The sequence below is a fragment of the Conger conger genome, chromosome 1, assembly GCF_963514075.1.
Source record: "Conger conger chromosome 1, fConCon1.1, whole genome shotgun sequence".
In the NCBI taxonomy this organism is placed as follows: domain Eukaryota; kingdom Metazoa; phylum Chordata; class Actinopteri; order Anguilliformes; family Congridae; genus Conger; species Conger conger.
This window is the reverse complement of record NC_083760.1, coordinates 69,061,805-69,086,167: the sequence shown is the minus strand read 5'-3', so window position 1 is coordinate 69,086,167 and position 24,363 is coordinate 69,061,805. Positions and strand designations below refer to the sequence as shown.

The 24,363-nt window shown below is 41.9% G+C and overlaps 1 protein-coding gene across 2 annotated transcripts in view; it reads left to right on the top strand.

The window, feature by feature from the left end:
• creb5b (cAMP responsive element binding protein 5b) overlaps nt 1–24,363 on the top strand; it is a 60,230-nt gene that overhangs the window by 8,964 nt on the left and 26,903 nt on the right. For both annotated transcript variants that reach the window (XM_061216031.1, XM_061216032.1), the window contains 3 exons: nt 688–809; nt 3,222–3,376; nt 22,736–22,862. In XM_061216031.1, coding sequence (XP_061072015.1) covers nt 688–809; nt 3,222–3,376; nt 22,736–22,862 — 404 coding nt within the window. The remainder of the gene's footprint in view (nt 1–687; nt 810–3,221; nt 3,377–22,735; nt 22,863–24,363) is intronic.

The following is a 24,363-nucleotide window of genomic DNA, read 5'->3' as shown; positions in this document are numbered from 1 at the left end:
CAGATAAAAAGCAATGTTATTGCTGATATAACAGCAAGGTATGTTCCTGCAAATTCAACCCCCAAATCTCGCACTGTTGCTAGTTTGTGTTGCTACAGAAGCGTTGTTTCACACAGAACCCGCAAGTGTAGAATGCTGCTTTATACAGAACTCTAACTGTAGGAATGTTGTTGCAGATGGAACTTCTAACTGCCAAATGTTGTTTCAGATAGTACTAGAATGTTGTTGCAGATGGAACTTCAAACTGTACCGTGTGGTTGCAGATCGTGCTAGAATGTTTTTGCACACAACTTCTGTCTAGAATGTTGTTGCAGATGGAACTCTACAATATTATTACAGGTACAACTCCAAAATGTACAATGTGCCATTGCTGGTATAACTTAAACTCTAGAATTTTACCAGCAACTGTACTAGAAAGTGTTGCTGAAGGCCTCAAATCCCCAATTCTGGCACAGTAAGAACATCTGATATTAAGTTTGCATTTAACCTCTGAAGTGAACTTGATCTCTGAACCATGTGTCAGGCATTTAGCCTGTGTGAAACACAATGCCCTCTCACCCCATACTCTGACTCCAGGGATGCAGCTTAAAAAAGTAACTTTAGATAAAGCATTAAATAGACATAGTATCACTCGGTGTTGAGGGAGAGTGCTATGTTTCACTTCAGTCTCTCTGCTGGCTGTTTCAGACCAGACACCGACGCCCACACGGTTCCTGAAGAACTGTGAGGAGGTGGGGCTCTTCAGCGAGCTGGACTGCTCCATCGAGCAGGAGTTCCGCAAAGCGCAGGAGGAGGAGGACAGCAAGCAGGTGAGAGCACGCTGAGTGTGCACGGCACAGCCATTATCACCAAACAACAGTGATGCAGATGCGCTCTTCTAATGCTAACATCTTCCGAGGGTGAGAACCAGACTGTGCAGTCTGGCAGGGAACAATTATGGGGCAGCCAGGTGCACAATTTGTCTCTACTGTCAGAATAGCCAGTGCCAGCATAGCATGATACAAATCCACCCGGCACCCTCAGCTGCTGTACTCCAAATATGGGGATTGACTGAGATTATGTCACTTAGTTCTCTCTGGCCCACTGCGAAAAATAGTATTGGGCGGTATTGGTGGTATCTAAAGGCAACAATGTACGGTATTCAACTGTACTCTGCTGAGTTATGGGCTTCTCACCTGTACAGCAATAGCCTGTGGACCCCTCGTCTGTTGTCTGCTTACCTCATGTCTGTGGGAGCTGGTTTAACCAGCCAATACGTGGGTCTCCTGGGTTTAGTTCACCTGTGTTTAGCTCAGTTGTCTGGCTGGCTGAGGGTGGGGGAGGACTGCACTGTCAGCAGCAGGACTGATTGCTGGGCTCAGGGGAACAGGGAAGCAGTAGCTGACAGGTTTCCAGGTTGATGAACAGTTTCCATCAAGCTGGAAAAAGGCACACAGCAACATTTTAAGTGTAAAATCAAGTCTGATTGAGTACTATTAACTCTAATAGAGTGCACATGATCTCTAGTGGCCTCATATAAACTCATAATTTAGCACTGAAAATCATGCTGTGCAGGCTAGTTTGGCCCTGTAAATGAGGAGGAAGCTCCGTTTGAAAATTGTTTATAGCTAAGTAAAGTCAGTAAGCTTGTATCAGTACTCCCTTTCTGAAGTGCTGAAAGTTTATATGTTGAAAAGTCCAGAAGAGTTTCCAGTCCTGTTATTATCTGCACCTGTGTGATCAAAATATAGTTGTATGCTGAGATGGTTTCAGTGCTGAAATAGGAAAGCCAAAGAAATGTCAGCCACTTCACTAAAATGAAAGGAGCTCTTTAGAGCGGTAGCATTTTATCTAAGGATCAGGAAGGAACTCCCATAAAAACACACGCACGCACTCACGCATGCACGCACGCACGCACAAACTCACACACACACATATACACGGTCTTTGCTATCTGAATAGGAAGTGTTTGATTCAGCCGTTCCTCAGAGCCGGGCTCTGACAAATCCAGGATACACCTGGTCAAAAGAAAAAACTCAGACACAATGATGTCACTCAATAATTAAAGCGATCTATAAAACTGTAAAACAGTATATGAATCCTTCACGTATAAAAATCAATTATTATTATTATTATTATTATTATTATTATTATTATTATTATGAGCAGTAGCAGTAGTTCTAATGACAATACAGCAGTCAAGATTCATTTTAATAGACTTGTCATTTGGTTGAGATGGAATGTCGCTGGGTCAGACTGGTACATGAATATCAGAGGGCTATTGTGTGTGCTTGTTTTTATATCTCTCTTCTCCATTTATGAATTAAGATCTGTCCACAACAAGAACTATAGCCATAACCATAACTATAACGATAATGATGTGAGCATCTACGCTGATGAACGATAACATTCTGTAAATAGCCTCTCGGCTATGTCATCTGCAATTCCTAACATGACACCCTGAACTTCAGTTAGAACACTTTTTAAAACAACTTATTTATCGTTATCATTATAATTATCGTTCTTGGTGTGGACGGGACCAGATCAGTTTCTCAGTTTAGTTCAGTTTAGTTTTTATATTACACGCCTTTCAGTATATGTTGGGGGAAATGCATCAATGTAAATACAGTATATACTAATCATGAATTAATTAATTAAATAAGTCATGATAATGATTAGAACAAAATCCAGCATCCACACTAGTCCTTAAGAAATGTAACAAACCCCTTTGTAGGTGCTCAGATGATCTCCCTCACTCAGTGTAACTCTTCCTTGTGCCTCCTGTAAGGTTTACCGTGGGGAATACAGGTTACCTAATTCACTATCACATATTAAGAGTGCCAGTCATGAAGGTGGCTGTAAAACAACTAAAGAAAGCTGAGCAGTGTAATATTTTACACAGGTAGCACTTTAACTGAAAGGCAAGCTGGCATCCCTGTGATTCAATGAGAGGATCATAAATAACACAGAGACGAGACTCATTTGCAGTACACTCCTCTATCCAGGTCAGCCCTGGTGGTTATTTCCAGTGATGTCACCTAAATGATATGAACAGAAGACAGCAATATGACAACGGTGGTCTCAGCATGAACAAAAAAAGGATGTTGAGATTTAAAGACTAATAATGTTGCCATTTAGCAGCAGAAACGGATGGATTGATGAGCTGTTTTCTGGCTGTACTGTACTGTCGCCATCACTCTATTTTCAGTGATTCTCCTGTGCCTCTCTCCCCTTCTCCTCAGAACATTTCTCTTCAGGGGTCGGCAAGCCAGAACCAGCACCAACCCCACTCCCGTATGTCCAACCACGACAGCAGCATCGTGATCCAGCAGGCCCTGCCCTCGCCCCAGTCCAGCTCCGTCATCACCCAGGCCCCCTCCACCAACCGACAGATAGGGTGGGTCCCCCGCGCCTGCACTGTATCTACCTGCTGTGACCCTAGCACACCTCTACACCTCTGTGCTGACTGCTGTGGCTGGGTCGGTCACTTGCCTTTGCTCCCGGAGAGGGAATGGTCCTCTCTGCAGGTTGAGGTTGAGAACAGCTGAGGTTACCGCTACGCTAAGAGAGTAACATCATTTACTGTTTGTTTGGCCTCTCTGTGTTGGCTGTGTTATGTCACCCTGTGGTACTACTAAGTCACCCTTTCTCTCTCGCCCCAGTCCTGTGTACAAGTGGGGCAAAGGAAGTTAAGGCTATATACTATTGTTCTCTTGGCATTTGTGATCCTCCTTTCGGCTGTGAGGTAATGGCAGTGTCTCCTTACATTTGGCACATCAGTGTTTTTGTGTGATCTTCAGTCTGTATTCTGTGTTCAGTCAGAAATGTCACACAAACAAGCCTGTCAGAGGGTCCCAGGGGATGAAGTGATGAGATCAGTTCACTAAGGAAGTGAGTTACTACTCTGAGTTACTACTTTTACTTGGGTTTCTTGTTACAAAACTTTGAAATGCTCATATTTACTGAACGAGCATTCCCTTAAAATATGGCTTCCTTGTAATACAAATAACTGGTGACATTTAAAATATGTCCATGATGAAGAGTTGAATACATTTGTCTTTGTTTGCATTTCACCTGACTGAACAATGGAGATGAGTGGGTTGTGAGTGAGTGAGTCTTTTTCATGGTTAAGAAGAGTGTATAGATTCTTTTTTTATGCCAGTGGTGGCCCCAGTGGTGACCTGCATTGTGCTCTGTTGTGATTTTTAGTTCTAAACTTGATTAGTACTGACTATGTTTAATGGAGAAATCAACCAAGAAGTACTGCAAATCTAAGCGACTTTCATAAGACTGTTTGTTTAGTCCATCTGTACTTTCTGTAGAGCTGTGTCGCTGGAGTTGGGGTGGGTGTGTCCTCACTTGGATTCTGGTGGGAATATCAGACTTTTCTGGAGACACCCAATTCAGGCCTGTACACTGTCTGTGCTGTAATTGACTCTCTTTGCAGGAGAAAATACGCAGTTTAAAATACACTCCCCCCTGAACACACACAATGTGCAGGAGAGAAAGAAACATACTATTTTCATTTGCAATCAAGGGTAGGAGTTAGGCTTGAGGTTTGGGCCTGGGCTGCGTGGTGAATGCTTGAAATCTTTTTCCTTATTGAATCCATGTCATGTTCCTCCGTGGCTCTCCCCAACGGGGCTATGTTAATCCCATTCATTATCAAAAAGAGCAAAAACGTAAAAGCTGTCATTAACATTTTTAATGCAGTGAGTTTCCTGTTGAGCCAGTTTTGTGTTGATTTAAGTATGTTTAACTAAATCTGAACTACTGTGTTGAGGTGTGTGGGTGCATGAGTGTGTGTTTGTTTCTATAATGTCTGGAAGGCGTAGTGTAGTGTTTCTGAAAGAGAGCTATTTTATTAGTGTGTGTAGTAGGGAGAAGGGCTGAGTGAACTGTAGAGAGGCATTGTTGTTCCATGTTTATAGTAGAGAAAGAGTGGCCTGGATCCAATCAACATTTGTCCTTAACTTTGACTCACAATGAAATGCAAGTGGTAGTGTTTATCTCCACGTTTGGCATACAGTTTAGTGAACTCACCAAACAGAAAAATCGACTTGTTGCATTGCATTAGATTCAAGTTAAGGAATTAATTCAGTCAGTTTGTTTGGCATAATCGGTCAGATGACGGTGGGCCAGTTGCAGGGGCACGTCTTATATTAAACCAGGAGTGGGCCTTAATCTGAAAGAGTAAAATATAACTTTTAAGTGGCTTTTGTGAACATGTCTTAAATTTGGATTATTTACGACTGGACCATTGAGTCCATGACTAATCTAATGAAAGAATAATAAGACCCAGTGGTAGAAAGTTTCCTCAAAACCGGAAATGGAATTTGACAAAACAAGTATTTTGCATATTTCAGTGGAACTGGAGTGAGATATATATACAAAAACAATATTATAAAAGTGATATGAAAGTCATAAAATCATAAAATGTAAGAACATCATGATTCTGTATGACCAGTCTGCATATAAACTGTTCTGCTTGGGATGGTTCTGTGTGGTTATCATGTCCATTGCCCATTTTATTACGGTGCCATTGACCAATAAGATTAAATTGTCAGTAAGCCTGGCCCTGTTGGCTTAATGAAACCCTCATTAGTCCTGGAGTCAGTCTAATGGTTATCTATGAAGCCAGATTAGTTACAGTATTTTACAATTGCTCACAAGCATTGTTCGGTATTGTGTTCCCTTTTTCAAAACTATTCATACAGTTCTCTGCAGTGTAGCCTGGCACAACAGTTCATGCTCAAGATGCACCAAAACTACCAAAACACTACAAACATAAAATGAAATAATTCTATGAAAACACCAGCACTAGTTTTCTTCCAACTAGAATACTTTGTCGATCAAATCACATTGATCTAAAAAACACTAACAACCAGTGGCATTACAGTATATACATTCTTTTCTGTCTGACATTAAAGTAGTAAATAATATTGTGCTCTCTAGTTTTTCTTTTGTTTTTTAATTCGTTAAAGTATTACTTTGTTCTTTGATTCATAGGGTAGCAATGTTTCTTTCACATACTTTCAATTACAAAGCAGAATGGCATATCTTTACTGGGACAAGTCATATAAATGCTGTAGTAAAGGTTTTATTAGCATACAGCCATTACAAATGAAAACGAGAAACCACAATTCCAATATTCAAATACAGTAAAACCAGATGTACTTTACAGTGGGATAAAAACACTGGAAGTCCCAGGTAGAGTAATTCTGTTTTTTTTTTTTCCATTTGGCCTCCTGTTCTCGTCAACATTGCAGCACATGTCCTTTCTTGCTATGCACGGGGGAAAGAACCTCTGTGCATGCCTGATCCATCCCTGGCAATCATCAGCTGATATGTGCAGGCATCTGGCATCCGTCCTCTATTTTGAATGGCACCACAAATTCGTGCTCTTGTCCCTCTCCCCCTCCACCTTTCAGCTTTCACCCACTTTCACCCACTTTTTTCTTTCGGGGTCCATCTTAAACAAAATCATTCCACAGATTAATTTGAAATTCCCTCAACATCCTGGCAGGTCTCCAACTGAATCAGCTGTGACTTGTCTATTCAATAACCAGTTCACAATCGATAGCATTATCTGCATCAATTTGATGAATTTGATCCTATATGTTAGGTTTTGGGAGTAGGAGTATGCAAGCATTTGGAAATTGAGCTGTACAGTATATACAGTATACAGTTCTTTTTGGTGATTGAGCGTGAGGGAAAGAGTTTTTATGCATTTTTCTTTTTTCAAAGCAATGAAAAAATAATTTACAGTTTGGTCCACATAGAGTGCTGTTGTGCGAACTGTGTCGAGAGTTTTGAAAAGCTAAACTCATTATCTAAAAATGCTTATTAGCAATTGTAAAGGGCTAAATTTAAGATTAATTTAACACATGTCTGTGAAGGCAATTTGATTTCGGCCATTTTAATCTAGAACTAGGCTTGATCCATGTCCATGCAAGTGGTGCAGTATTGTGTGTTCATTCGAGACATTGTTGTAATTGTTCCTGTTGGAAGGAACTGACAACTGTGTTCTGTGACATTGTTGTGTATTTCCCGTATAGAGGCAGTGCTTTGTGTTTGCTGTGGAGAGACATTGTTGTGTGTATCTTGTGTAGAGGCAGTGTTATGTATTTACTGTGGAGACACATTGTGTGTTTCCTGTGCAGAGGCAGTAGTTTGTGTCGACTGTAGATAGACATTGTTGTTTTCCCTGCATAGTGGCAGTGTTTTGTGTTTGTGGTGGAGTGACAATGCTGTGTGTTTCTTGTATAGAAGCAGCGCTTTGTGTTTTTACTATGGAGAGACGTGATAGGCTACATTGCATTCACAGCCATTGCTCTTGTCAAGAACGATAATTTTTGTCTCCGGAATACAAAAGTACAATATCACCAGGAAAGCGCAAAAGGCTAATTTATATTCAATAGTTGTAAAGTTAGGCAAACAAACCAATAATTAGTACTGTAAATGTCGCTACGCATCTTCAAACATTGTGGTGTTTTCCTTGTAGGGAGGCAGTGATTGTGTGTGTGGAGAGACTGTGTTGTCATGGTGTGGCACACTGTATGTTGTGCTGACAGGACTGTGTATGTGCACAGAGCGGAGACCTTGTGAATATTGGATGAGGGGCCCATCGGAAAGCCTGCCTGACACTTTGACTGACACTCTGGCTGCGTCTTTGTCCCGAACTGGGATGGAATTTCACCCCTGAGAAGAGTGGCAATCCGTGCAGCTCTGGGACTGTTCAACGTGCACGTTTCATCTGAGTCTGCAGCTCACTGTCATACACCCCACACCTCACTGTATTATACACTGTACTCCTCACTGTATTATACACTGTACACCTCACTGCCTCACTGTACACCGCACTGTATTGTACACTGTACACCTCACTGCCACACTGTACACCTCACTGTATTATACACTGTACACCTCACTGCCACACTGTACACCTCACTGTATTATATACTGTACACCTCACTGCCACACTGTACACCTCACTGTATTATACACTGTACACCTCACTGCCACACTGTACACCTCACTGTATTATACACTGTACACCTCACTGCCACACTGTACACCTCACTGTATTATACACTGTACACCTCACTGCCACACTGTACACCTCACTGTAGTATACACTGTACAACTCACTGCCACACTGTACACCTCACTGTATTATACACTGTACACCTCACTGCCACACTGTACACCTCCCTGTATTATTCACTGTACACCTCACTGTATTATACACTGTTCACCTCACTGCCACACTGTGCACCTCACTGTATTATACACTGTACACCTCACTGCCACACTGTATATCTCACTGTATTATACACTGTACACCTCACTGTATTATGCACTGTACACCTCACTGCCACACTATATATCTCACTGTGTCATGCATTATACTCCTTACTGCATTATACTATTGACTATATACCTTACAGTGTCATACAGTACACTGCACACCTCAATGTGTTTTACATCCAACATCCTGCTGTCATATCACTGTCTTATACACTGCACACCTAACCTTGTCATAATTGTACACCTTGTATCAGTTATCCAACAGTACGCTGTCCTCACCCTGTACTCCACACTGTGCCTTAATCTGTCTCACACTGCCTCACACTACACACTTTAGTGTACCTGCATCATGCTCCCAGCACCTCACAGTGGCCATTGTGTAGTAGTGACCATGATTCTGAAGACATTTGTGTCTTTATTCTTTCTTTCTTAAACAATAAGCTACATCCATTATGCAGTTTCTTTCAAATTGCAAATTGAGGGATGACAGTTGGTTGAAGCAGAGGATAAGGTCAGTGCATTGACTGCTTGTACTCTTCCCACCACTGTTAATGTTTTCCCTCCAAAATGGTGGTGAAATCATTCTCCAATCACTTCAGGAAGATGTTTCCTGAACAACACTGAACTGAAGAATATCCCATGAGAATATGCTGGATGAGTGCAGGCTGCTGTGTGGAGTGTGCACTTTTCACACTGCATTGTAAAACAGATATACCACATGAAGCAATAACATCCTTTTTGGACTGCATGGGGGTTGATCTCGTGTGGGCGTGGACAGCAGGGTGTGCAAGCATGGAGGAGCCATTGAATTGAATCCCTCCCTTGGGAATGAGGGGTCAGATTGAGGAAGATGAACTTGACGTGACCTGAGGGTTGGGACCATTAGGGGGAGATCAAGGCGGGTGAAACAGCTCAGGGTTAGAATGTGTGAGAGGGGTGGTGCAGGCCTGACCAGTCGCTGTGACTTTGTTGGGGGTGGGGGGGGGGTGGGAGTGGGAGTGGAGTGCTCAGTGAGGATGAGTGAAAATCAGATGAGTAGACCATAATGGAAATTTTCACCTCGGTGGAAAAATGTAGGAGGAAACTCCCCTGCTCAGAAACACAACTTCCACAGGAAGCCATCAGGGCTGATTAGAGTGTCGCGCATGGGCCTCTTCACAGGAACTTCCTTCCCCCAGACCATGGCCGCAGGGCCCATGTCCTCCAGCACTGCTCTGGGTGGTGTGAAAAGTGTGTTTTAAATCGGAAGGCTTACTTTGTGGGTGCAAGAGGGACAGTAAAAACATAGCTGTTTATTAGGAAGGCAGCTCTGCATTTCCAATATGACTCAGACTATCAGAATATTTATAATATCATGAGACATTTTTAGTGACTCAACTCAGCTTGACACTGACTTAACAGGTAGTGGGGACATGCAGATTGGAATGGATCAACAATTGTATTACTCCTGTGATTTATGGCCAAATTTATTGCAAATAATATGACAAATCGCCGAGCTGAAACTTGCTTCAAGATTTAGCTGGTAAATAAATATTCTGTATATTTATTAAAAGTATTGTATGTCATTTCACCTCACATTTCCTCTTTTAATTGTTTGAGTTCAAGTGCTCTGCATGAGTTAGCCTTCTATTGGCTAAGTAAATTATTTTAAATAACTATCAGATTCCAGAAACTCCATATGTGCATTTATTAAAATACTTTCAATTTTATAACAGTGGGCGGAATGTTTCTAAAGTCACAATTTAGCACCATTGTGAGTGGGGCACTCCCACTGATAGTGATCGCTGGGAGTGATAAACTCCCACTGATAGTGATAAAATATTTAGAAAATATTCTAGTTTTAAGAATCATCTATAATCGAGCATTAAATCATATGAGTCTCAAGAGTGCTCATGAATTCGTTCCTCTTTTCGTTAATTGCAGACGTATGTAAATAAGGAAATGTACTTGTGGTCTATGTGGGTGCATACCATATGCATGCTAAAATGAGTGTTTTATGGTTGTGGTCTGTGCCATGATATGTGTGTTTAGTGCAGAGTGTGATAGTGTACATGTAAATGTCTGCATTTATACAGTGCCTTTATCCAAAGCACTGTACAATTGATGCTTCTCATTCTCCCATTCACACACACTCACACATACATGCATTGTGTGTGTTATGTTTTTTTGTGTGTTGTTGTGTGGAACGTGAGAGTATCTTGCATTATTTGTGCCTGATACATTGTTTTGCACTTTAGTGCCCCTCTCATGTTTGAGTGACATGGATGAAAACAATATAAGGCTTGTACACACTCTTTTTCTCAAACTCATATACTGGAGGCCCACTGTATCTGCTGCATTTTGATGTGTTCCAGCACTTAATTTAAGGCATTGATTGTAGAGTCCACTCACGTTGTTTCCAAGAGCTTGTGCTCCACCAACACCTTCCAACATACAGTAGATGAGATACTCGTCATAGTCCAGGACAGGGTGTCAATTTCTCATAAAAAACTCATCCCCAAGATCATATGAACAGCACAGCAGGACAAAGTGGTCTCTCCTCTCCTTGTCTTTGACAAGTGTACCTGCCAAGCAAATCATTTATATAATAATATAGCCAAGAATAACTCTCCAAGTATAGCTTCATTTAGATGGATTTGCAGTCCTCACTCATCAGCTTCTCTTTGTGGATCATTGCAACTTTATTTTACAAGTGAGTCTTTTTCAATACTTTCAATGCATTATGAGGAAAAGATGTTTCAGCCACAAAGACCTTTGGGGATCAAATTGCTTTGGGGTTATATAAAGTCCATGGCAGTCAGAAGGAAATGTGGATATGTATTGTAGTGGCTATGTGTGAGAGATAACTAGGAAATTAAAGGCTACAAGAAGCACAGAGTATAAAGAGGCTTGCAATATCTCTGTGCCTGTTTATCCCATGCTGATTCTGCATACTGCCCCTCCCCTCTGCACTACGTACCAAACTGATGGATGCAGGGATGACTTCACTCACATGACTTCTAAACAAGTGTGGTTGTATTTCTGTCCAAGAGCGTGACCACAGATAAAATCGCCAGGAAATGCACACTTCTGCCAGTGGCCTTCAATGAAACTTTCATCTGTTTTCTGGTCAATTTCAACTCTCCAGAAATTGAGGCACTGAAGAGCCAATGAATCAGCCTAACAAGTCATTTTCATTGCTCCACATTGTTTACTGAAGAGCTTAGAGGCTTGGAATCAATTAAGACTGGCTTTCCTTAAGTCCATTTGTTTAAGGGTTGAGCAGAGGCTTGTAGCTGTGAAATCTGAGGACTTTGGTTCTTGTTCACTGTCAGCGTCCCTGACCAATTACCCAGGGGAGCTCTGCTGACAGAAACCAGCATTAGAAGCTTGTAATAAAAAAGGGAAAGAAAGAATGCTTTCTGGACATATGAAAGCCATGGTTATCATTATCATACAAAATAAAGCTGTGTCCAAGTGATTAGAATGCGTCTTGCCTTTGAATTCTAAACATCTGTTCCTGAATTATGTCAGAGTTAAACATGTTAGACACAGTTAGTCAACTGAGTGAGATACAGCACAGAGGGGAAGGTCTCAACCTTTTGACTTGAAAAAGAGAGGAGGTAAAAAAGGCAGGATTACAGAGAGCGGTATCTCAGATCCGCCTCAGATTTTAATATGACAGGGAGGGTAATGTTTCACAGAGCGTGATAAAAATTAATCAAGCTGCACTGCAGTGTTAGAAGGTTGAGACTACTGATGAGAGACTGAGCGTTCATGAAGTAAGTAAGTAATTTATACACAGTATAAATTCTTTATACATTTAAACTCTTTCATGATGTTTTGCCGTAGATGGCCAACTTTGAATTGATTCATAGGAATCAGTGATTGGCAGTACTGCAGTAGCAGTTCATGAAGTAGTCTCCTATTGCTACTTGAGACTGACTTGGATGTGGCGAAACCCAATGAACATTTTAAATCAGCTGCCTGATTTTGCAGAAGAGTTTCATCATATATACTGTATATTCAGTGCTGTGGAAAAGTATTTGACCCCTTCTGTACTGTTTAGAACAGGAAGTGATGGAATGACACAATACCAGTTCCTTTAGACTGAGAGTAAATAAATGAACCAAAATTTTACAGATAATTTACCGGTGTTTGATTTTATTTTACAATAATTGTTAGGGGTGCCAATAATTTTGAGGAAAACAAATGTGATTACCTAATAAAAAACATTCAATAAATTGAGTAAATGAGTATTGAAATAAATGTATAGCTTTGCCATATGTTTGAACATAACATATAGATCTCTCTCTGTGTTTTTTAATTATATTTAATCAATAAATCAAAGAATCACTCTATTTCAGCACTCTTGAACTCACTGTGCAATACACAGTGCTTCATTTTTATAGGTTAGAATTCTTTGTTTTATAACAGGTTATTATTTCTTTATTTGTGTGATTTTGACAGAAATAATTGAAAGTAAACTTGAAAATCTAATGAATGCTCAATATAAATTCTGACTTCTGATATTATATTATTATGAGCATATTATCGGATAATTATTTTATTATCAACACATTCTGAAGTGCTATAAAGTACTAAGTAAACTATTCATTCTTTGTATATAGCAATGACAAATGTTACAGATAAACATCCAAAGTACCCATTCTTAATTTGTATTTTAATACTTTATATATACTATAAAAATGTAAAGCATAAGTACTCAAGAATGACAACATGCTACAGCCGATGACCAAAAGCACCCAATTTATTTTGGCAGAGCCGTTTTTTTGCAGTTCTTAGGCTGATAGTCTTCGCACATTGGGGTTATTCACACCTGCAGCGCTAAAAACTCCCATACAGGAAGTGTAGGAGAGAGGCAGCAGGCCTGACAGTTTAGCCATGTCTCTAGCCTCTGATTGTGTCCATCATAAATACATTTACTCGTTTTTGCAATATAATGCTTTCTGTCTATTCGGCCAGATTTTCATAATATGAGTGATTTCATAAACTGTGACAGGACCTCAATATGAAATCCTCTGCTAAACTTGTATTCCAAAACCAAAAATGCAGCTAATATGTGAACATTGTAATATATTGAATGCATAATGCAGTCACTGTCACTGGGAAAAGGGGACTAAATCATCAACACGACATCAACTCCTGGTCATTAAATCTGATAGCATCATATCTCCTGCATAAGATCCATGCAAAAATTCATTTTATTACATAGTACAATTCACTTAACAATTCAGTTATAAAAAAAATATATAAAAATAAAAATAAAAGTGTAAGAAAATCACTGAAAATGAGTTTTGTAAAGAATCTACACTGGGTACTGGAAGAAGACACTGAAGCTAAATGAGCTGACCATAATGTAATGCTCATTTTGCAAAGCATCAACTAAAAAGAAATGGAAAAATATTAATAAATTATACATGACAATACTATCATGCTATAGTACCACACTATATGTATTGGTCCCTAATGAGCAATTTTTGAACATGAAAGACTGAAGCACTGTGGAGGCTGACAGATCATTTGTTTATGCTTTCTTTAGTGATGCAGCCTACATATAACAAAATAAATGTATCTATCACTATAACCCTTTGTAGCGAGTACTATAAAGGGACATCTATCACTAATAAATCTATGATATGAAAACAATCTGATGTTGTAAGATGTTGTGGTGTAGAGGTCTGGCAGATCATCTTGGTAATATGCCAGTCCATAGACATCTACACTGCAGTATATTACAACATCAACCTCTAGATGTATTTACACATTGGATAATAATATTACATTATATAATACATAGGCATAGTTTAACATCATCTACTTTGCTGTATGAACTTCTCGATAAGATCAATACATGTTTCACTTAAAGTTCTGCCTATCAGGATACAGTATGTTTGACCTTCGACCTTCAAACTCTGTACTACCCACATACTAAAATAGCTACAACCATCCTACTGTATTTTGCACATAATTACATGGACTAAAAACCACTCTAACCCTTTAAATATACATTTTGTTTTAAGGTATGTTATGTACTTACTGTACAAGCTAACCTAAGGAAATACATTTCTCATCCATGAATTTAGTTGCTTGCTTGCTTGCTTTGTATAAAACAAATATGTTTCAGGCATATTGTGCAAAGAGAAATTGATTTTGTTTATTTTGCTTTTTTTTATTCAGCATTTTTAAGAATACATGTGACCTCCTCAGTTAAGCTCTGAAGAGGAGTGATTGTAATGATTCTTAATGTCGGAGTCTGACATGTTCAAAAGACTGGACAAAATGAGCAGTCAGGAAACATTGGGGAATCCACAGCGCTCTGAACCAATGAAAATAGCTGTTGTTGCGGAAATTGTTTTTTTCCATTTCCCCCCTTGACTGGTCTATGGTCTCCCCTAAAGAATCCTAGAAACACCCCTGATATCTGTAAACAGATACAATTTTAAATGTAAAATACTCTTGGTCTATGGTGACCCTTTGTTCCTCTTTGATCGGAGAATGTGTTGCGTGCGCACTCCACTACTTACAGTACATCAGGCCGCACACTTCAGGGGTAAAAAGTTCAAATGAGAGCTCCAGAGCACTGCAGTAAACCATTTAAGAATAATAATTAAAAAGGCTTCAGGAGACACGATCTGCTGTGCTTCCTGGAAGGACGGGGGTGGGGACTAATGGTCATGAGGTTGCGTTGCTCTGGGCTTTGTAGCACATTGGGGCACAAGGGTTTGTGGGCATAATGAGAAGTATTAAAAATATTTTTCACATGCAGAGTTAAAAATACAGTTTTCACACCTCTGAAGAACAACAATGTCCCAAATGCTTCTGCATACAGGAAGATGATCCTTAAAATAGAAGAAAATGGTGGCCCATGGTGGGGGTGGTTGTGCATGTGCGTATGTGTGTTTGTAGCAAAAAACTGTGCCGTCTTTGTTTGAAACATTTCAACTGGCTTCTTTACCAGGAAAACAGTGCATATGTCATTGATTTGAGCATTCAATTGGACTAAATGGCAATGCATACCTTTCTTATTGTAAACATGCTGCAGCAAAACATTTTATAGCATTTCATAGCAAATATGCTTTGAGTTCAGCTACTTCTAGAATGCTCTGAAACACGTGCATGATCCTTGATAATCTTCTGTGTCATGCTGCAAGGAGCAGTACTCCACCTTTCATTTACTGCTGAGTGGAGCTGTTGGGTTACATTGAGAAAGTATGTCATTTTATTATGAAAAGGTATGATGACATATTTTTTACAATGTAGGCCAACAGTTTATGTAAGAAAAAAGACGAGCTTGCTTTAATTTACAGCATAGCAATCCACCTAAAAGCAGTTTCTTACTGTATCCTTCCTGCTGGGCACAGCCTGTTACTAAGAACTAAGAGACCTGTTCTAGGAGCAATCTGCTGCCCATGCGTTCCAATTATATCAGCGCATTTACTGAAGAGGAACGACAGAGCAAGGACTTCCTCTCTGTTTATGAGAGACTCTATTATGGCACTTTTACATGAAATTGATTGTACCTCCTTTGCCCTTTGTGTACGGATACTATGAATGGGGCCACAACTGAAGAGGGAGCCCTCTTCAAAGGAGGTTAATAAATAAACTATTTCTGTTTCAAGCAGTCTCTATGTAAAATAATATTTATCACTTAAAGACTCTACAGTACACTGCAAAAAATCCATCTGCAAGTAGAAGATAGAACCACTCCTCCTCGCTTTCTCAGTTCCTCTCTTCGTACCATTGTGTTCATGTTGATTCTAAAAGAGATGTATGTTTGTATTGGTATCTGAGTCTGATTTTAAAAGAATATTCCAATAAGAATGATTCATTATTAATTATAATTATTATTATGTTTTGCTGACATACCAAAGATTATTTTTAAACGTGAACACGGCCTTGGAAAATTCAATATCTGTAGTGCAGTCAATATGTATTTGGACAGTGGTACAATCTCTGGTCTTTTGGCTCTGTACTCCAGCACATTGGATTTGAAAGGAAACAATGAATATGAGGTTAATGTACAGACTGTCACCGTTAATTTGAGGCTATTTACATCCATATTGGGTGAATAATTGGACAGTTGGCTTTTCAGCCTTTTCTGATAACAGTTTGGGGATGTATGGCTGCCGTAGGTGCTGGCTCACATTGATAATATAACTAGCCTCAAATGAAAGGTGACAATCTGTACTTTAACCTCATATTCATTGTTTCATTTAAAAAACAATGTTCTGGATTACACAGCCGAAAGAACATAAAATTGTACTAATCTCCAATTACTTATGGACTGCACTGTAAATACCTTCAAATCAGAGCAACAGTATGCGCTGTAACGTCATACTCATGGGTTTGTTTCAAATCCAATGTGTTGGAGAACAGAGCCAAAACCCACTGTGCCCTGAATAAAGAGTGCCCCCCTAAAATCTCTGTGTGCCTCCCCAATCAGAGCAGTCCAGAGCCGGGGCTGTTTCCTCCAGTAATGTTTTAACTTGTGACAGCCGCATTTCTTACTATTGAATTGAGTTCTGCCTTCAAGAACTAGATTTTCTGCATCGAGTCCGTATTATGCAATTCTGAGTAGCGTAGCGAGTGGGAAACAGCGCAGTAGTAGTGCATGAACTATGTTACATATCTCTGGGGAAATAAACAGATATCTGTTTATCTGCATCAATATAAGAGCAACGGATTTCTCACACGTCATTGCAGACGTAGGTGATGCCCCAGGAGGTGTTAGACTGAAAGTGAAATGGTGCATGTGAACGAGTCCAGAGAAACAGTGCCAAGCGGGGTCTCTCGTTTGATCCCACCTGTCGGGCCTGCACCCCCCCCCCCCCAGCACCCCCCGCTCCACCCGTGAAATGGTGAACCGGAGGACCTGGATGTTTTGAAGAGGGAACGCAGTGACCCTGCCTGCATGGCCCCTGGTTGCGCGAAGAACGAATGCGGGATGTACATCTGACCTGAATTAAGATGAGCTCATTGTGTACTGCGGAGGGTTTAATAGTGCGTTTGGAGAGGAACGCCCAGGCTCTGTTCCCTCTCATTCCAGTGCCGCTGTGTCATCCCTGCCTGGGGCCACCACACACGCAGGCCCCTATGGAGCAGCACACAGCTCTGAGAGGGAATATGTCACCACATGCAGTCTGGAGATGGGGACCTGCCCTCACAACACAGAGAGAGAGGGGAGGAACTGAGGAGAGGGCGGACTGCGAAGAAAATATGCTGCACAACAGAGGAGAAGAGAGAGGAGGGGGAGGGAAGGAAGGAAGGAAAGAAAGAAAGAAGGAAGGATCTAGTCTCAGAGCAGGTAGAGAACATCTGTACTCACCAGTGAATGAAAGCAGTGTGTGGGATCCTGGGAGAGCTCAGCACGGGAAGAGAGGGATCTGAGCTGAGTGAGAGAAGAGAGGAGAGGGATGTTGTGAGCCAGAGTGGAGGAGAGGAAGAAAGGAGTAGAGAGATGTACAAGGACAGTGGCATCTTGGTAACCCTGTGTCATAAGAGCCATCACACCCAGTGTGTGCTGCTCAGTGTGGGAACAAGGCTCTGTCAGATAGGCAGAACAGCTAAAGAAAATAACTCCATTTAGAGAGCTGTGCTACTTATAGGTATCAATATCTCACTCTCAGTCTCAAGTATTGTTCTTAATTGTGTCTGTCAAGCACGTCAGACTACTTAAGAAAGTACCTGCAATCTAGGAATCCAGACACTACCATCCTGTCTACCTGCAATCTTGGGCTCCTAGATTGAAATCTGCTGTTTATTTTCTGGAAAAAGAATGTCCATTCAGACTAAATCAAACATAGTTTCTGGAGTCATGGCAATCCAGACTGTGCCCTCAATTGGACAGCTGGGATTCTGGTTCTCGCTGAAGTTTGACTGAGGTTTACAGAAGTTCTATATTTGAGCCTGCTCATTCAAAATGACTGCGGAGGTTAAATAAGAGCAGGGCAGTGACAGACAGACATTCTCATTCATGCGTAAACGTAAACAGGAACATGATATGATATTACAGTACATAGCTGTTATCCAGTGATGATGGACAGTGACTCTACTCCTTATACTGTTGATAGACTAGCTTTCCAAGACACTTAACAATCCATGTATACCTCAATACACCAAGCACCTCCACATTCCTGAACACCACTGTCAACATAGATGCCCCAACGTCTATGCACACCACAAGGTCCAGATATCCCAGAGCACTCAGATTCCCCAAAAAAGTTTTTGATTTCCCAAAATTCACATGATACCCGTAATGTCCAAAGATGTTGCGGTGTCCAGAGATACCCCTGACAGCCTCAGAAATCCCAAAGTCCCAGTGCTGGTCCTTCATTCGCCAGTAAACGTCAGGTTCTGTCATGAGCCATTAGAGCAGATTTATTTGATCAGATTCTTATTATTTCCTCCGTCCAAACCCTGTGGCCCTCTCCTCCCTGCTGGTGATTAAAGACAGTAAATCATGGCAGGTCCTGTGCAGTGTTTACTCAGAGCGGCAGGCAGCTGCAAGCTGTTTGAGCCTGCTGTTTCTCCCCGTGTTTACCTCCGTTCCCATGGCGACTGCACCACCGCGTCTCGCAGTGTCTGGAACTTGGCCCTGGGCTGTTTTGGTTACATTTGAAAGTTTTTAGCTGCTGTGTCTACCCGAGTTAGCAGTGACTTCACCAGCCTGGAGCGAGGCTTGCGTTGTTGGGACGAGGGGGAAGGTGGGGGATAGAGGTGGTGGGGCTGGGGAGGGGTGGCGGGGTGTGCAGGGGGAGGGAGGGAGAGAGGGAGAGAAGCCAAGAGCATTACATCATCTCTGGATGGCAGTCAGAGGGGAAGGATATGAGTCAGTGGGCTGACTGTGCCTGGCTCTCTCTCCTCCCACCCCTTGGGCCGCTGCCAGCCGCTGTGTTCCAGCCACAGCGCAGGACTGTGGGACGCGGGATGGAGGACCAGGAGCGAGGGTGCGCACATGGCTGCCAGGAGGCCCAGAGCAGAGCGCTCTGCAGGACTCAGGGGGTTTTGGTTAGAGTACAGCTCTCATTCCCAGATGGGTCAGCTGGAGGAGGGGGGGGGGAGTGCTGTGCTTTTCTACTTCACAGCTCTGGGTGTCTGATGGGGGGAGGAGGGAATGAAAGTGAGAGAGAGACAGAGAGAGAATGAGAGAGAGAGGTAGAGCGAGAGAGAGAGAGGGACTGAGAGAAAGAGAGACAGAGAGAGAATGAGAAGCAGAGAAGAGAGAGGCAGAGAGAGAATGAGAAGCAGAGAGAGAGCGCACAAGAGAGGGAGAGAATGAGAGAGACAGAGAGAGAGGGAGAGAGAAAGGGAGACAGAGAGAGAGGGGCGGGACCACTGTGGGAGCAGTGATGTCATGGTGGAGCTGTAAGGCTCAGTAATGTGAGAGGGCAGGGTCAGGGCTGCAGCGCGTCTACCCACTCCCCTGGGACCTGAGGAGTGGTTATTATCAACCCAGTCACTGGACTTACAGCCCGTAATTACTGCCAGACTGAGCACTGTCCGTGAGCACACACACACACACACATACACACACTCGCACACACACATGCACACACACACGCACACGCACATGCACACACGCATACACACACACACACACACATACACACACTCGCACACACACATGCACACGCACATGCACATGCACATGCACACACGCATACACACACACATGCACACGCACACACATACACACGCACATGCACACACACACTCATGCACACACGCACATGCACACACACACATGCACATTTACAGGCGTCCCACACACAAGCTCATTCACTCATGCGCGCATACACACACATGCACACACACACACACACACACATGCTCATGCAGGCATACAGTAGAGACATATGAACACATGCACATGCACACGTGCACACACGCACATGCACACACACACATGCATGCACACACAGAGCATGTAGAGACATATGAACACATGCATATGTACAAACACAATAAATACACACACACTCAGAAGCATATACGCATATTTGCAAGCATGCACACAGCGTATATAGGCAAAACGACACACACACAAAAGTATATATGCACAGACACTCACACACACAAACACACCTATACACAAGCATGCACTCATGCAAAATGGTGGCTCTGGAATACTGCACACGTTTTGTGAAGGTATATTTCAAGTGCAGAAATTCCAAACTGGATTGTAACTCTTTTTTGGAAACAGGGAAAGTTTCTCCTGAGCGTGCCGCCTCTGGCCGGCTCCAGTTGTTGATTTTTCCGCTGGCGGTGCAGGTGAGGTGTGTTGACAGACAGGCGGGACAGCGAACCTGTTCAGCTTCAAAGGCTTCTTTCTTCTCCCCTAGCCATGGCTAGCCTTCCATTAACTCACTTTCCTGTCCCCTGTGCATTAATATGCTGTTCTGTTGGGCCGGTGACAAGAAATCTCTTTATATCGCCGACTGTGTGTGTGCAGGGCTGGCCCTGTGCCCCTGTAGGTGATCGGATTGTCCTGTGTTTTCCAGCCTCCTTTGGCTTGGAGGCCAAGACTTCAGGGTGCGTCAGCCCACCTGGTCAATGTAAAAGGATGAAAACAGAGATTCAGAGTGCTTTGTGAAATATATTACAGAAAATAAATGGAAAATGGCAACAGATAGAGCAAGAAATTAAATGGAAAAGGGGTAATGACACAAAGAGAAACAATACAGACATACTGTGTACTATATTTCAGCTGTGCTGGCTTGTAAACAAAGTGATGTCCTGACATGACATTTTACAACTGTATCTGCACAGAATAATATACACAGCACAGACAGCACAGCTCTGTTCCATGACACATAACGTACACTGCTTCAAAGAAAGAGCCAAACACATTTTGAATTACTTTGTCATATTACCTTGAAATGCACACACACACACACTGTGCTGCCTGTTGGCTGCGTTCACTCTCTGAACTCACACTCTGTTCATTTGACCAGCTCGTGTCATGTGTGGTGATGAATTAGCCTGGTTCTGATAAACCCGTATGCTGGACACAAATGGTACAGGAAAGAAAATACATGTGTGTCAGAGCTGTAATAGCTTGCTGTATTTGCCCGTAATGGCTTTGTGTCTGTAATGACTCTATACTAGTGATCCGCAGTCTAGATGGAAAATGAACAAATTCAGGCTATAATAATACAGGTGTTTGTTCAGGTGCAGGAAGTCTGTTAAAGACCCCCTTCTGTGCTGTTTTCTCATGAATTTACTTGAAACACTAATTGGTTGACAGGTTGAATAGATAATTGTTTCAACTGATGAAGACTTGTCTTGTCATGTTAGCTGAGTTGTTAGTCAATGTAGAGTTTTGAATCTTAAATATACATACCTGCAGCCTATTTTGCAGATCACAAACCAACTGATCTACAATAATTAAATAGCTGAATCATTATTGTTTTCAGCATAGTCATGTACAGTAATTTTGTTTGCACATAATATCAAAATGTGTCCATATAGCATCTGTAAATAATGAAAACATTCTGCTGTTGCCCCTTAACTTAAGAGATATGACTGAAGAAAATACCACATGAGATTTCCTTAGTTCTGAGTGAATTAAGTGATCTCCAGAGAAAGAGCTTGTATTACAGCACTTAAATACGGTCAACAGATTGCTGTGATATATGAATGTTCACATTCCCGAGAGAGGTCTGAACATACAGCTGTCCTATGGAAAGGACTTGGGTCACAGTGAAATGCCACGGGAGACCGTGAGTGTGGAGGGCACGAGGAGGTCCCATGAGCCCTCACTCGTCTGCGAGCTTTCCCACAGGAGCCCGAGTGTGTGCGGAGGGTGTGTGTGGAGAGTGTGTGCGGAGAGTGTGTGCGGAGAGTGTGTGTGAAACGGCCCCTCTAGCCGCTGCCACTGCGGCCAGACCAGAGCAGAAGGCAGGAAGGGGACTGGTCAATGCAAAGTTTATTTCTGTCACATCTCAACTGCGTGTAAAAGCAAAGCCTCAACCAAATACTCTCTGTTCCTTCTCAAATGACATTCGAACCATAAATAAACAGATTATATTTGATTAGCATAGCGCAACGGTAGTTATGTTGTGTAGCAGCTAAGGACAGGAAATCTATAGCTTTGGGTTTGAATTATTCTAGATATTCAGCTTCTGATCTTGAGGATTTCAGGTGCGTCTCACGCATACTTATTGCAAATGATTAAAGCGTCTTTTGAAAGCTTTTGGAATAGCAATATAAATAGCAATATTCCATAATAACTAATAGTGACGGACGGTAACTTGTATAGCCCTTCGAAAGGCTTTGCGAGTCTGTGATGAGTTTCAGTAACAGAATGTGTTTCTATGTCTGTCTCTCTCTCTACTCTTCGCTCTCTATCGCTCTCTCTCTCCCTCTCTCTCTCTCTCTCTATACCTCGCTCTCCCTATCTCTCTCTCTCTCTCTGTCTCTCTCATTCTCTCTCTAACTACAGGCCTGTACCAGGCTCGCTGTCATCATTACTGCACCTACGGAACAGACAGAGACAGCCGCTACCTGCCTCGATGCCAGGCACCCTGCCAGACCCCACCATGCCCGGCTCTTCTGCCGTGCTGATGCCTGTGAGTACAGAGAGAGTCTGAGTGAGCGCTGCCGCCTCATCCTGATCTTCACACACACTCAGCAGACTTTCCTGACTGCTCTCACTCGCAGCTGCTAAAACGATTCTTTCAAAGAAGTCTGAAGCCTTCGCTTGTTTTCACATGATATTTCAAGCACAGTGTCAATATAGCTATGCTGTTTTTTGTTCAAACAAATTGATTAGCTGTACCTTAAGACATGTGTAATGTGATCTCAGTTTTATCCGCATTATGAAGAAATTGTTGAGCTTAATGAGAAATTAATAGATATAACTGCGGTAACACTAGCATTGCAGTAATATTTTAAATTCAGAATGCTTAATTATACTGAACATGATACGATCTATACAATGTATACAATGTTGTATGTGGCAATATAGTGATATAGTCTGCAGTAATACAGTGTCAGAGTGTAATAATCTACAGTATTACTGTTATCCAGAGGCACAGGTACAGCTCTACTGTTTAATCTCTGGCAGTAGACTTCTCAGTGATACCTCTGAATAGTAAACTAAGCTAATAATTCTAATTTAATGAAATAAATGTGATGTTTTTGGAAATTAGAGTTTCACTCTGTGGCTATTGGTTAGCTAATTTTTAAATGCATGGTCTGTCCAACCACGCACACTCCCGTGGTCTCTTGTGGAATAACCCTAGATGTCCTAGATTGAAATGCATTGTGCGGCAGTGATAACAGCGCTGAGAAAGGTCCACACACCAGGTCTCTGATGACACCATATGTTCCCTCTGTAATACAAACCAGCCTGTGTTTATGGGGAACATGTTCCGTGTTTATTAAGTTAAGGGCTGACAGTATTTAGCAGAAGACTGACAGTCCAGGAAAGGGGTGCTGGTTCCGACCATATTTTCATACAAAATACACTTAGTGCAATTAAGGCTCTGTGCAGTGTTCCCCCCTGGTCTCTGTGGACAGGGTCTACAGTAACATGTTTCAGCTGTCTCAGCTGATGGAGCCCAGTGGGTTTCAGATCCCACAACCTGTAGCTAACAGAGAAGACTACTCTTACTGATGATATAACACACTGCAGGTAACCACCGTGGCCACATCACTCAAGGCTACCTCGAGCACTGGTTGGTGACATGAAAAAAGACTGTTCAGCCACAGGTGGCCTATGGATGCAAGTCTTTCAGACCTGCAGGTGACACACAGGTTATAACAGACAGGTGGCTGGCAAGTTGTACACCTTTAGTGGTGGTATTTCACTTGGTATTTAACCTGTAGTTTAACCTGTTCTTACTAGTGACACAGGAAATGCAAAGCTTGCATACTAGGTCAGGTTGTATAACTGAAAAGAACACAAATTAATCTAGGACATCCTATGTTGTTGGAAACATACTTGCTTTGTCCCAAGGTGAGTAAAAGTAATTGAAGTAAAAATCTTTATGTGAGATTTTTGTTCCATCTGCCATCTGTGTACATTGCTTGAAAATGTATAACAGAATTCCAAGTTCTGTAATGTAT